Source organism: Xiphophorus maculatus, chromosome 14 (assembly GCF_002775205.1).
Source record: "Xiphophorus maculatus strain JP 163 A chromosome 14, X_maculatus-5.0-male, whole genome shotgun sequence".
Lineage (NCBI taxonomy): Eukaryota > Metazoa > Chordata > Actinopteri > Cyprinodontiformes > Poeciliidae > Xiphophorus > Xiphophorus maculatus.
In genome coordinates this window covers 23,918,587-23,933,465 of record NC_036456.1, presented here as the reverse complement: position 1 = coordinate 23,933,465, position 14,879 = coordinate 23,918,587, and the positions used below count along the sequence as shown (strand labels likewise).

At 35.4% G+C, this 14,879-nt stretch overlaps 1 protein-coding gene across 1 annotated transcript; it reads right to left on the bottom strand.

Annotated features, from left to right (window-relative positions):
- Positions 1-253: 253 nt before the first annotated feature.
- On the bottom strand, positions 254-12,518 carry LOC106700363 (uncharacterized protein DDB_G0271670-like). The gene is made up of 11 exons (XM_023347017.1): positions 12,269-12,518; positions 10,155-10,214; positions 8,814-8,879; positions 7,432-7,562; positions 6,048-6,105; positions 4,541-4,564; positions 4,000-4,079; positions 3,809-3,899; positions 3,616-3,720; positions 2,300-2,494; positions 254-1,179 (listed from the first exon to the last, which is right to left on the bottom strand). Exons 1-11 carry the CDS (start codon positions 12,300-12,302, stop codon positions 1,040-1,042), a joined length of 984 nt encoding a protein of 327 aa, XP_023202785.1. The 5' UTR covers positions 12,303-12,518; the 3' UTR covers positions 254-1,039.
- Between the last annotated feature and the right edge of the window lie 2,361 nt (positions 12,519-14,879).

Below are 14,879 nucleotides of genomic sequence, written 5' to 3'. Positions count from 1 at the left end.
ACATTACTATTACCGTACTTACTTTTGTTGTCATTTTTTGTGGAAACTAAATGCAAATATTACAGGAATAAACTAAAAAAACTTAATAAAAAACATGGGTTTGCTATATATAACTTTAAAAATATGAGCTGTTTTATTCTTTTTTTAAATTATTGTTAGCCAAAGTTAAACCAAAACTGTTTTTTTCCCCACTTTTCAACAGATTTTATCATAACGTGACGTAACAGAGCATTTAAATTAATGCAGAAAGATAAATGTTTTATTAAAATAAAACAATTTTATTTTAAAACCAACAAAAAAACATTTTTATTTTAAAAACCATCACACAATGTGCTTCAATGACAGGAAGTTTGATTTATACATGTTAAAGGTCAGGTAATGATAAAACGACATCATTTCAATTAACATAATAAAGTTGGTAAATAAAAAATGTTCCACAGATGCTTATCAGTTTGGATCAGAGCATTAATTAAAGCAGTGGCTGCATATTTTTACTTCTGTACAGTAAAGAAATTGTTCATAATAGTTAAAATAAAAACAATTCTTCAGAATTAGATTTGAAATTCAAAGCTTTCGGGTTTCTGTAATGATGTGAGGCACAAAATATAGATTTAATAAGAAGTTTTTACAAAATTGTACATATTGACGGTAATTAGGAGACATTAGCTTCTAGTCTTTATTTAGTTTATTTAGTTTGAGAAACGATAATGTGTAAACGGAAAGCCATAAAAACTCATGACTGTTAGAAACGCTAAACTAAAACAGAGTTTGATTCGACGGCATCAGATGTTGCAAGTTGCAGTTTTTCTAGATTTTTTAAATTGTCTGTAAAAAAAAAGAATAAAACCACTTGAGAAAAAATAACATTTCATCATCAACACAGTTCAAGCTGACTTTGGGTTAGCTTGGTGTTTAGCTTGTTGACGTTTCAAGTAAGCAGGGAGGCATTTTGACGAAAAGAGAGAGAAACTTTTAAAGACCTTCTGCTGATTCTGGTGGGAAGGACGTTGAGTCTCTGCTTCTGTGGGAATGTTTGGTGCTATGAAGAGGAGGAGGAAGAGGAGAAGGAGATAGAAGAGAAGGGGAGGACCGAGGAGGTCGGCGGAGAAGTTAGGAGCTGATCGGACCAGGCCGGATCGTCAAGGTTTATTTCCACAAATGGGTCGGTGGAGCAAACGGCTAAAAAAGGAGAAAAGGCAAAAAAAAAAAAGTTTTCATTTATTTGATCTACTCTAGAGATAAATATGTTTAGAAACAAAATTATTTAAACTCGAAAATCTTCCAGAACAAACGAGCAAAATTTTATTTTTGCAAGTAAATAAATGACTAAATGTCTAAGTCAGACATAAAAATGCATTTTCCAGAATAAAAGCTCAAAATTCTACTAAACAAATAAAAATAAAAAATAGCAGCTAAAGTCCCGAAACAAATGAGTTTTATAAAACGTGTTTATGGAGATTTTCCCAAATGACCTACATGGGCGGCTGAGTGATAGAAAGAGATGATGATTGTTTGGGATTTTTGATTGTGGGTGAGCGCCACCTACTGGCCGATGTTTCACCATCAGAAACCCATTCAGCAGTGCAACGTGTCACTTCCTCATTCTGGAATAAACTATCTGAGTCGATAAAACACCAATGGAGCCAAAAGTACTTGAATATATAAACATTCACACACACATAAAGTATCATGTCAATAATTATGATTCAATTATATCTTTATCTCCCTTTAAATCAGTCAAAACTGGACGAACGGCTACAAAATGTTAAAATGACCTTCAGTCAGAAGGAAAATGAAAATACAACCAGGGGTATGAATAAGTTTGGTGGTTTTTTCAGCTGTTGTTTTCTTCTCTAGTTTTATACAGATACTTCAATAAAACAATACATTTAAACGATGGGAAAGATTTTTGATTTATGTCAGATTTTCCTTTTGCTTGCAGAGAAAATTATATCAAACTGGATATTCAAAACTACATGTTAAATTTTAATGTTCAAATATTATAGATAAATATGTCATTTAAGCTTAATTTATAACAATATGTTGAATTGATGTTAAACTAGACCTTAAAGTTTTTATTTTTCCATTTTTAGTGGAGCTCCTGCTCCTTTTGTTTCCAGATTTTCCACTAAAATAAAAGTTTTAAATCCTTTAAGGTGCCTTTAAGACTGAAGCTTTGATACTTTAGAAAAGAGTCAACATCTGAACTGGGATTCGGTTATTAGAAGAATATTTTTCCACTGAAATAGTTTTTATAGCACCTGTTGGTTGTATTTGTGTCGTATTTAAATGAGCTCACATGGATTGTTGTTGTTTCCGTTCTGTTGCTGCGGCTGCGTCTCCTCAACTGCATCGAAGAACAAGTTGTTGCTGCTCATCTGGTTGGATTTCGTCTCTGCCTGGTCGCCTCCCGATAACGAGCTGCTGCTGGAGGAGGAGGAGGAGGAGGACGAAGATCTCTGCGGGTTGTTTGCTTCTGGTGGATCCTGAAGAGCTGCAGGAAGGAAAGGAGTTAAAGAGACGGAGTGAATGTCTGAATTCACCAAAACTGAGTCTGGATCATCAAATGTTGCCTTAAAGGGTAAAATTCATTTTTCAGACATCCATTTATTTTATTCTAACATTATAATGGTTTTTGGTGTCTGGAAAACGAGCTGTTTCAAAAACCTCCTGATTGTTAAGTCACTCTGTGCCGTTACTGAGCAACCCCAGCCAAGCCCAGCCCGTTACCTAGCAACGCAAGCAGAGCTTCAGCACTTTTGGTCACCTAGATTTACCAACGTATGAGCTGTACAATGGCTGCTGGAAAGGACAAGTGCTTTGTTGTTGACTCACCATCCATTTCTTCTTCCTCAGGGTCAGAGATGTACGGTTGTGCAAATGTGCATCTGTTTGTAGCCATTTTCAGCTTATTCTGATTCTGAAAGGAGCTAAAATAGGCAGAACTGAGCAAATACAATCTAATTATGCTTCCTTGAAGAGGTTAGAATAGGTCTATTGGTGATACACAACATTTTTATAAAATTTTTTTGCACAAAATAATTCTTAAATAATGAGATTTCAGTCTGCTTAGTTCTGCCTAGTTTAATCTCCTTTCAGAATGAGCTGCTTCAGAGCCTCATGTTGATTAAATCCAAATAAGCTGCTGTTGGTCACGGCCCCCAACTCAACGTTTACACTCGAACGTCAAAATAGCTGCACATAGATGCGTAATTATACAACTATATATCTTTGAAAAGCAGAAGTGGAGCCTCATGCACAACCAACAAGAATGCAGCAGGACAAAACACTTGTCTTTTCCAGCAGCCATTGCACAGCGGTAAAACCAGCTGGCCAAATATGCTGGAGCCCCGCTTGGGGCGCAGTGTGACTGAACAATTGGGAGGATTTTGAAACAGTTCATTTTCCAAACACCAAAAAACCATCTGGGTGTTTGTTTTTAAATGTTTGAGATGTTTATAGAAGCGGTAGAAACCCAGATGGAAGCATAAAAAAGATGTGAAAACTGTTAATTTTGATAATCTGCCCCTTTAAACATGCAGGTATTTTCTAAAATATTTAAATACTTTAGATTTCCAAACACTTGACTGGAAAGCAGAAACCAAACATTGGTACCGTTCTCTTCCCCGTCTGCGTTCTCCTCCGGTTGTGGGCCGGTGCCGTTGGGTACCGGTGTGGGGGACAGATCATCCGAGATCACATCTTTGTTAGCCGGTTGGTCTGAGAAACAAACACAGAAACAAAACAAAAACATTCTTACTCAGGTTGTCAGACCTTTTAAGACATTTAGACGGAGTTAGCTGGTTACCGAGGTCATCCAGGTAGACCTGACCAAAGGTGCCAGTTGGTTCGTACGGACTGCTGGAGGCCGGAGGGCGCTGGAGGTCAAACGAGTACGTCTGGAGAAGATAAATAGAAATCAAAACATTTAATTATTGATGGTATAATAGTGTGACAGTTTTTCTTTAAGGAAACATGGATTTCTTTGTTGTTTCTCACCCTGGACGCCCTGCGGAGCATGTAGAGGATGACACACAGAGCGATGATCACGATGATTATCAACACCAGCAGGATGTAAGCTGCCGAGAACAAAATGACGAGGTTACCTCCTGATTGTCCTCATTTTAGATTAAAACACAGAACAAACAATAAATATCTAATTTAATGGTTTGAAACATTCACATTATACTGAGTTAATTTGCCGTGTATTCTAGTGACCACTAGAGGGCGCTGGAACATTAGCAACATGTTAGCTGTAATTTCCTGAAGATTCCAACCAAAATGTACAAAACGAAACATCTGCATTCAATAAGAAAAGTATTAACAGCATGAATGACTTGCATCTATTTTAGTATAATTTTGGTTTGTTTTTGAAAACAGGGTGATGATGAAACACCCAGCAGGAGTCGGGGGGATAATTCACCTCCTAGTGAATAACTGGACTACAACAGAAAAGACAAAATACTAAAACTGAGTTTAAAAAGAATCAGAGCGAAGATGAACTCAACAGATAAACTGGAGTAAAAAAAAGTGAACTTACCCCAAGATGAACGGCCTGGAGCCACTGAAAGAAACACATTAGATTTAGTTTTTCACTCAGGAGAAATCTGATTTAATGTTGGTTTCCTTTATTTATACTCTTGGTTAAAAGAGCAGGCGGCCATTTTCAAAACAAACGCTGAATAATATTGTTCTTAAAGGGACAGCGTGTGTTTTCCAGGCACAATCAAGTAATTATTGCCTTCAGTTGGAATTATGACTTTGTAATTTAACGCTTGTGTCTCCTTTAAAAGCTCCTGCTGTTTCTGAAACGGCGCCTTCTGGAAAAATCACAACATGGCTCCTCTGTTAACCTGTAGCAGCGTTTTTACCAGGGCTGCTCTGTAGCTCAGTTTCAGCTAGTTGCCTTTTAAATTTTGTTGTCCTTGTGACAATGACAATAAAGATTTATCTCTTATCTCTTTGTGGAAAAGGTAGTGATGAACTCTGATCTGAACCTTCAGAGCCACATAAAGATAATTACAAAGTCGGCTTTCCAACACCTGAAGAACATCTCCAGGATTAAGATCTAGAAAAACTCTTTATCTTTAAATCTAGATTAAATCCCACCTGTTGAGAGTTGCTTCTGAAACATTAGAAATGAAACATTAATCAACATTTTGATGTGTAACGACAGCATTATGTGCATTCTATGACTTTATATTTTTGTGTTTTCATGAACGTTGAACTGCTTTGTTGCTGAAATGTGCTATACAAGTAAACAAGGTTGATCTATTAATCTGCAACAGTGTCTAAAAATACCAGTCAGATCCAGAACGCTGCTGCTGGCATCCTGAATAAAACCAGGAGACAGAGCACATCACCCAGTTCTACAGTCCCTACACTGGCTCCCTGTAGCTCAGAGAACAGACTTTAAAATACTGCTGTTAGTTTATAAATCACTGAACGGCTTAAAGATCTGCTGTTATCGCCATAGCAACCTTCCAGACCTCTCAGGTCTTCTGGTTCTGCTCTGGATCCTCAGAACCAGAACCAAGTATGGCGAAGCAGCACTCAGCTACTATGCACCACAAATATGGAACAAACTTCCAGAAAACTGCAAAGCAGTTGAAACACTGAGTTTGTGTGAATTAGCTGTCGTAGGTAAGCCTGTGTCCTCCCTCCCTATGTTACCAAAACGGCAGAAAGAATTACAGAGAAACAGTAAATAAATGTATCTTACATTAACAATTCATTTCTGTGGATATTCACACAGTTAAACTAAACAAAAACAAAACGTCTCTTTCCTTTATTTAGTAACAAATTGCAGCTGGTTATCATAAATCTCGCTCCTGAAAATGGCAGCTAAGTGGTAAAGTGTTTTTTTCCGTCCTGTGACGGTTAGCGTTCTGGTTTGATGGATTAAACTTGGCGTATCTGAATGTGCTCCTGTGGGTTCTGGTGAGCAGCTAGAGAGAAATCAGGCGTGTGAGTCGCTGTGGTTTGATGCAGGAAGACAAAACGAGGCAGAGAGTGAAGCTGCAGCCTGCATGAAGCTGCTGAGCTACCTGCTGCGGACGCTGTAGTCGCTGCAGAGGTCAACCCTTCACTGCTTTCTTCTTCTGGCTGTCAGAGAGGAAACAAAAACTCCATCAGTTAACTCCATCTAACATTCTCTTTTTTATTTCAACCTCCTTGCATTTGAAAGCATCTGATGGTTTGAAATGTTTGTTTCTTCCACTGGATTTCTGAGAACCGGCTTCGTGTTTCTGTAGCTTTTCTTGTTCATGGTGGGCTTTGCACTACAACCCAAAACTCACTTCCTGTCTGCTGTTTTTCTAGAACGGCAGCGATGGAGTGGCTTGATTAAGCTCGCCTAAAACTATTTTAAAGAACATTTTATATAACTTTACACAACAAGCAGCGTCCAAACGACCACATCTGTATTTTAGGTGCCAAAATGTGAAGATATGAGGTTAATCATGACAAAACTTTGTTCATTGATGTTGTCCTTTGTGTTGTAAATAATATGTAGCTCACTGCAGGGATAATGGGGATCAGAGTTTGATCGTTTTTTATCTCCAGAAAATTTTAAAAAATCTGCAAAAGTGTGTAAAACGTTACAGATTGGATTCATTTTTAATCCTGAAGTACTTTATTAATCCTAAAGAGAATATTTTTGTCATAGAGTTGTAGATGCGGCTCCTGCAGCAGTCTGTCTTCCAGCAAATTTGAAGAAGCCTCTGACTGAAGAAAGTTGTCCCTCAATGTAGCTCAAGATGGAGAATTTCTAACACAGCAATTCTGCACTTTTAGTAAAAACAGAGCAACCAAGGAGGAAAATAAATCATGTACATTCACATCTGTTTAATTTTAAGACAAATTAAACAGATTTGTGCAGAAAACTGGAGAAAGTTTCCAGTTGAAATGATTCAAACCATCAGAGATTTTTAAAATTCAATAGAAAACATGTTTTTTAGAAAAAGTTGAGTCAGTATTTGGTTCTGCTCTAGTCCCACTCAAAGATTATTTCTCTAATAATATGGGAAAAATGTTTTGTTATAAGTTAAATAATTGGTACTTGGTACTTTTTCATCAACAATAAGCAAATACTGACTTAAAACAAATTCCTATTTCTTCCTGAAAAGTCTCTAATAAATTAATTTGGTCTTATTTGAATTGCACTAAGATATTTGCAGTAGAAACTAAATGAAAAAGCCTTGGTCGGATTTTGAGTTTTTGCAGTGTAGTGGTCTGCAGTAGCACCAACACGGTTTCTACTGTTAATATTAAATCATATTCATTAACTATTAAAATATGCAGGTTAACAGGTGACTGGGGTTCCTAATCCCCATGAATAATCCACCGGATTTCAGTTTCTGACTTTGATGAATGTTTTGGTTTGAGCTGCAGCCGCTGGATAAAAATATTTGTGTTACTGAGGACCGTTACCGTGGTTACTGGTGGTGAGGTTGGGCTCTGGGGCGCTGGGGGTGACGGAGTTGATGCTGATGCGTTGTTCGTCTTGTCCATGGTTCCATTAAGGTCCATCTTAGATGTCGAAGCATTAAAATATTCCGTGGCTAATATAAAAAAGACAAAAAATGAAGAAGAATCTCAAATCTTCGAATTAAAACTTCAAAATGTTGTGATAAGATGAAAACAGAGGCTAACTCTGTAAAATAATCCGGAGTTGATGGAAACAAAACATTCCTGCACTTTGAGTCAATAATATAAATACTTTAGTTCAGATTCTCTATTGAATTTGTATTGTAGTTCTCAACTCTAACTAACTGAAAATTATCATTTTTTAACTTTATTTAGGACAAAATATAGACAAATGTGATCTATTTTTCTATTATGATAATATATAATTAGATTATTTAGTAGGCATATATAAACTTTATCCAAATTCTGTCCTAAGTTTTAACAAAATAACTGAAAAGAAAAACCAGAAAAAACCTTAAAGGTCTTTATGATATAAACATAAATAATGAAAAGTATTTGTATCAATATCAGTATTGGTTAATTAAGTAAATACTTTGTATTCTGTATTTAGTGTGAAAAGATTCATACTTTTTCACTTTACATAATATTTAGTCATTTATAAACCATTTATTGAAGGTAAAATAACAATTATAACATTTTCATCAGTACATTATACTATTTTTACATGTATGGCATACATTTGCACTTTAATAAATCATTTTTAAATTAATTAGATACATGGAGATCATCTCAAACCTATAAGATCTGTCACAGAGCAGCAGTGGAAGTCGTCAAGATGAAGAGATCAAAATAAAGGCAACATCGATCAACATATTTGACGATGCTAATCAACAAAATGTAACATTTGTTTCTGGTTTCTCAGCTGGATTCATAAAACTCGAAAAAAAAAAGACTGGAGGAATGAGAAGCAGAGGGAGAACGAGGAGAGAAGAGAAAATTACGTCTCTTAGTAGATTTGGGTTAAATTGAGCTCTTTATTTTATAGAAACATTGCAAAGTGTAGCAAGTTGTTATTCTGTCAAAATACTGAGGAGAAAAGACAACAGGTGATTCAAAAATTAAACAGAATCAAAGTCAAATTAAATTTAGTTGATTTATTTAAAAATAATTTGAGAGTAAAATTTGTCAAGTAGTATTTCATCATCTTAAATTAACGCAGTTATTTAATAAAATTAAATTCTGGAGTTACGCTCTGCTCCAACCTCCACACCAGTAGGAGGCGATAAAGCAACAATTTCATTGTTTGCCAACCGCCAAAAAATATAAAAGAAAAAGAAAAGGAAAAAGGAGAAGAAGAATCTGACTTAAGGAAGAATATTTTTTACCGTTTTTCTTAACATCCATGGCCGTTTTCGTGTCATTTGGTTGTGTGGGAGCGGAAGATGCTGGAACTGAATAAGAAACAGAAAACAGTAAAATAAATATAAATAAATTGATAAATAAAGCTAGAAAATTCTGAATTAAGGAGGCAGATCAATGAAGGTTCGGTTGTGTAGAAATGGTCAGAGTTTTTTAAAAAAAATTAAAAATAGAATTGTGCATTTTGGATTAAGACTTTTAAAATGATTTTAGATTAGAAACTTTAGGCTACTGCTGTTAAAGAGGAAAAACCTTGGGGCAGAGAAGTCTGAGTACCAGGATGTAAGTTCAGCTAAATGTTAAAACAACCTGAAAAACAAAATACTTACTTTATCTGAAATTCATCAAACGATGCAGAATAAAGTAAAAAATTGATGCTTGTGATTGCGTCTCTTTGGAAACAGTTTAACAATGTAAACAGTTGGGTAGTACTTTACTCAGTTACGTTTATTGGTTTTAGGAGTATTTTTACCACTCTGGACATTTTATTTTTACTTGAGTAACTTTATTATGAAGTATTTCTACTCTTACTTGAGTAATTCTTCTGGATTTTCTACCCACTGAATGAAAAACAAAAGCAAAAACTGACCAGACTCAGACACACACCTGCAGTTTCTGTTAAAGTTTGATCAGTTTTTCTGATTTGGAATTTTTTTAGTCTGATTTTGTTATTTTTGTTACTTATATGATTTATCATCATTTTGATCCATAAATGCCAAAATTTCCACTTAAGTTTATATTTTGGTGCGTCTGATGATTTAATGTTTATATATTAAATGATTGATCATTTGATCAGTTGCTCAATACTTGAGTCAGATTTTTACCAAATACTTTTTACTCTTATGTGTTGGAGTAGCGCTACTCTAACTTGATTGCAAGTTTTGACTGTAGCTTGTTCACAGTATGCTAAAAAAACAACAACTAAAAAATCACTTTTAAATTTGAAAATGAATTCAGAAGTGCTTTGAGTCTGTGACCAAGATAGAAACAAAAGTAGACTTTGCTAATTCGTTTAAAATGTCAATCAGGCCTTTGTGAAGCATCATTCATAACATTTATGTCGCTTTTTAAAAGCCTTTTAGTAAATTAGCATAATTTTACACTGAACTTTTCAGACAAATTCACTCTGTGGGGTAAACAAATCCCACCTTAATTAATTTGTGTTTTAAGAAAAAAAAGTCACAAAACAAATATAATTCTTCAGCATCTGTAGCTTTTACTTCTATTATTTGCCGTATTACAGAGCTTACAAGATGTGGACAATAACATTTTCCATTATAAATCATGTTTAGTGTGTCGGTTTTTACCTGGAGCTACAGAAGGTATCATCGTATTTAGTCTTTTTGAAACAGCAGAAGTAGCTAGAGCTGCAAAGCAATAAAGAGAAATATTATATAAAACAACATCTTAACATTGAATTCAACAGCTTGTCCTTTAAAATCATAAACATAATGTGAGCCGCATGCAGTTTACTGATAACAAGTGACTGAGTTTTCTGGTAGCTGCAGCTGCTTTCAGATGTGTGAAAAAACAACCTAGAGTTGGTGCAACATGAGAGCAAAGTGTTAAAGTCTGAGACAACAAAACATTCAGGTTTTCTGATCACATCTTTATTCTGCTCTGTCTGCTGCCAACACATGACCATATAAAACCTCCTGCTAGTGCATTGCACAGTTGCTAACATTTAGCATGAATACTTTTAAATCAAAGTAAAAACAGAAACAGCAGCTGCAGTCACACTAACATGTGAGGTTAGTGGTGATTTTTGTTTAAACTTTTAGAACTAAAAACTGTTGCTTTAATGTTTTAACGTCTCTCTCCTCTCACACTTTACCAAACATGTTAGCATTCTCTTATCTTAGCATAACGCTGCTAAACTACAACCTAGCATTTAGGTTTAGTTTCTTTTAAATATTTCAGGTGTTTTATTAAATATTTACAGTGATGTTCAGATAAAAGATGTTATATTATAAAGGTAATCTGCCTCAGAGTTACAGGTCCACCATTTTTGTAGTTTAATATTTTTTCTAGAGTTTGTAGTCTGACAAACACGAGGCAGATGCAACTGGTTAGCTGCAACAACTGAATACTTTCAATGTCAATGTTTAAAATATATTTTAAACATATTTAAAAATATAGCACTTTTAAAAAAGGTGTAAAACTGCACCAAAGTGCTGTACAAGAACGACAATAACACAAATTGATAAAAATAGAGTATCAAAACACTACTTCAAATAAATGCCAAAGAAAAATGAGTTTTGAGAAGCGATTTAAACTTTCATAGTTTTATGAGCTTTTAAAAACCGTCACCTATAGCTAATAATTTTTCCATCCTTAAAGCTCTAAGTTATTATTTAGTAACTAAACTCACTCTTACTGATTCTTGATCATTTTTTTTTAGCTTAATTTAATAATAAACATCTTTTAAGAAAATGATTTATTCCTAAAAGGCAACACAGTTTAATGTGTTCACTGCAAAAACACAAAATCTTACCAAGTATTTTGGTCCAATTTTAGAGCAAACATTTTATTACACTTGTAATAAGACAAAACTAACTTAAAAATGACTTTTTGGCAAGATAAATGAGCTTATTTAATGTAAATAAAGATTGATGAACAAGTTCTATTTACTGGCAGATTATTTCACTTATAACGGGAAAAATGTCATAACTGAAACAATCTGCCAGTGGAACTAGAACTTCTTCATCAATATTAAGGAATCATTGATTTAAAATAAGCTTCAATATATTTCTGAAAAGTTCCTTGGAAGTTCAAGTGTAATAAGATATTTAAACTAAAATTAGACCAAATATACGATAAGATTGAGTGTTTTTGCAGTGTAATACTGCAAAAACACATTAATTGACATTAAAGCCATTTCCCATTATGCTACATTTTGATTATCTTTCCTGAATTATAAATGGAGTCAGTAGATTTTTAATTAGTAGATTCATGTGGAAGAAGTCCAGTCAAATCAAAGAGCATGCTCTTAGCTTCCTAAATCTAAACATTGATTAGAAAATATGCAAATATTACACTTTTGCACCTTCATCAGTTTCGATTTGAAAAAAAATAAAAGCTCGTTTGGGGGAAACCTAAGCTCACTGCGGCGTATGGTGGCTTTGCATTACTTCCTGGATGGGAGGCATCAATTAAAGGCCTTTATAGTCTGTGGAAATCATGCAAATGCAGATTTATGACTAAATTCAGGTTTTCCAGGTGAGTAAATAAATGACTAATTTATGTCCAGTAGCTCATTTTGAACAAACATTCCTGTAGCATTTGATTAAATTGAATTGAAGAAGTGAAAGTTTTAAATTAGTCGCCTCAGTGAGCATTTCTGTTTTTAATATTAAAGATTTGAGTTTTAAACAAAAAGGACCTGGGAGGAAAAGTCTGTTAGTAGTTGAAGTGAACTCACCCAGGAAGCAGAGCTGAGACAACAGCTTCATCATCTTGATTCAAACCGTCTCCCACACTAGATTGGTTTTTCTTTTTACAACAAAAAGCTGTGATCATCAGCGAAGCAGCAGCAGTTTCCCTTTTATTCGAGTTATTTTGTTCCTTTTTCTTTTAAGCTCCTTCCTCAGCGCCGTTCCTCAGTCCTCGACTTTTAGACCTGCAGCTCTGAAAGCGTCTCTCTTCCTTTCTCTCTCTGTTTCTCCCGCCCTCCCCCATCCTCTCTTCTCACCCGTTTTACTCGCCCTCGCCCTGTTTAGCCTCGCAGAGTTTTTCTGTTGTGTGTGTTAAACTTTGCGGTTTGAAGAATTCAAATTTGACCGGCGGGCTCCGAGGCCTGATTTCAGAAAGTTTCTTTGTCGTGACGAGGAAACGTGGATGAAATGTGGATTATTTTTGGACATTTTTATTATTTTTCGCCAAGAATTTAGCAAATATCTACAGAAAAGAGAGAAAGTCTAATAAAAACACAACTTTATGTGCGTGAAATCTGTCGCTCTTTGTATTTTTCTTTCCATCTTAACCTTCCCCTTATCCCCTCTATTTTCCACCTATATTTCTTTAAAAAAAACAAACATCACTCTGAATCACCTTCTTCTATGTGCCACACTTGTTGGGCGTCTTTTTGTAAATCACTCTTGGTATCGCTCAGTTTTCAGGAACTGAGTCATCAGCCGCAGAGCGAGCGAGCGAGCGCCACGTCCCCCCACAGGATGCAACAGTAGCTCTGCTTTCTCGCTGCTTCTGCCTCACTAACGCAGGTGTCAACCCTTTTCAAGCTGCTTCCAACCTTTAACACACAGATAAACGTTAACTGTGCAGGTTTCTTCAGCTCTCCAGCCACTTTCACCTCCTTAAATACCAGCCAAAATACAACTAGACGTAGTAAAGGTCACATGCTGAAGGTTAAACTGAGCATCAGAAAGGGGAGAAATGGGGATTTGAGTCATTTTGAAGGCGGCCAGGTTGGTCTGAGTAAAACAAAAACTGTCAATTTATTTTGGGTTTTCACCATCCGTGCCATCTTTCCACATCTGAAATAGAGGAAAAGTCAAGTTTGTGAATTGAAAGGTCTTGCTGATGTCACAGGAAAATTGAATGGGATGAGGAAAAGCACCCAGATAAGTGCAGGAAACTTTCACTGAGGTCATAATATGTCCAGGTTCACTAAAATCAGACGATAAAGGAGTGAAACCATGAAACCTGGTCAGAAGAGTCTGGAAGTCCAGATCCATCCTGCGTTGTATGCAGAGGTGAAGGTATAGAAATCTGAAACACTGGAAGGTTTAACAATAAAAAAAAACCAAACATTTTTCATATGACAGAGGTGTAATTACAAGAAATTAAATTTAGAAATAACTTGGAATGTGTTGTAAAACAGTGTCTTACCTAAAGAAGAGGGATGGAGCGGCCAAAAATTACATCCGGTGTACCACAAGGTTTCACCTTCGGGCCCTTCCTATTTAATATCTACACAGTGGCTCAGATTACAACAAATAACAAGGTAAGTATAAATACTTAGCAAGTTACCAAGTATTTCAGTCAAGTTTCTAGATCACTTGAAATAAGACAAAACTAACTTACGAGTAAGTTTTAATCAAGATTTAGGAGTTTGCTGTTAGACAATAATTACTGATGCAAAAGGTGGTTCTGCTGACATATTTTATTCACTTTTATAAGACATTTTTACAATAATCTGCCAGTGGAGCTGATACGTTTTCATCTATATTAAGGAATAATTGGCTTAAAGCAATCAATCAAGTTTGTGTGTATAGCATCTTTCAGCAACAAGGAGGTTAAAACTTCTTTACATCATAAAAACACAAAAATACAAAGTCATCAACAATTGAAGCATTACTTTAGCCAAAAGTCGTCATTACACATCAGAATGTTGGTTTCATTTCTTAGGGCTCAAAAGCAGCTCTAAACAGCTCGGTTTTTAGTCTAGATTCAAAGAAACTCAGTGTTTTGATGGTTTTGTGGTTTTCTGTAAGTTTGTTCCAGAGTTTTGGTGCATAGAAGTTGAATGCTGTTTGGTTCTGGTTCCTGGGATGCAGAGCAGAACCAGAATACGTTCCTATATCTTACCAATAAGTTAATAGTAAGTTAGTTTTCCTTATTTCAAGTGTAACAAGAATGGTTCACCTGAAATCAAATGAAAAATACTTGGTAAGACTTTGTGTTTTTGCCGCGTACCGTCGTTATGCAGATGATACACAGCTCTACATCACAGTGTCACCAGCTAACTATGAGCTAATTTAGTAGAAACTTAGAAAAGATTAATGCATGAGGATGCCATAACTTTCTCCAGCTGAACAGAAACAAACTGAAGTTATTTCAGAAACCTGCAAAACAGACGAAACGAAGAGGACTTAAGCGGCTGTGTAGAGATGCTGAATGTTTCTGCAGCACCAGGCCTGAAGTTCATCCAGTTATAACGCCCAGACTGACTGGTGTGCATGTTGAATATTTATTTCTGCCTCTCAAACTTCCATCAAGAGGTTTTAAGTGCAAAAGGAAGGAAGTTTTAAGTTTTAATTATTAACTACCCTCAACTTCTCCTTCATGTCTTC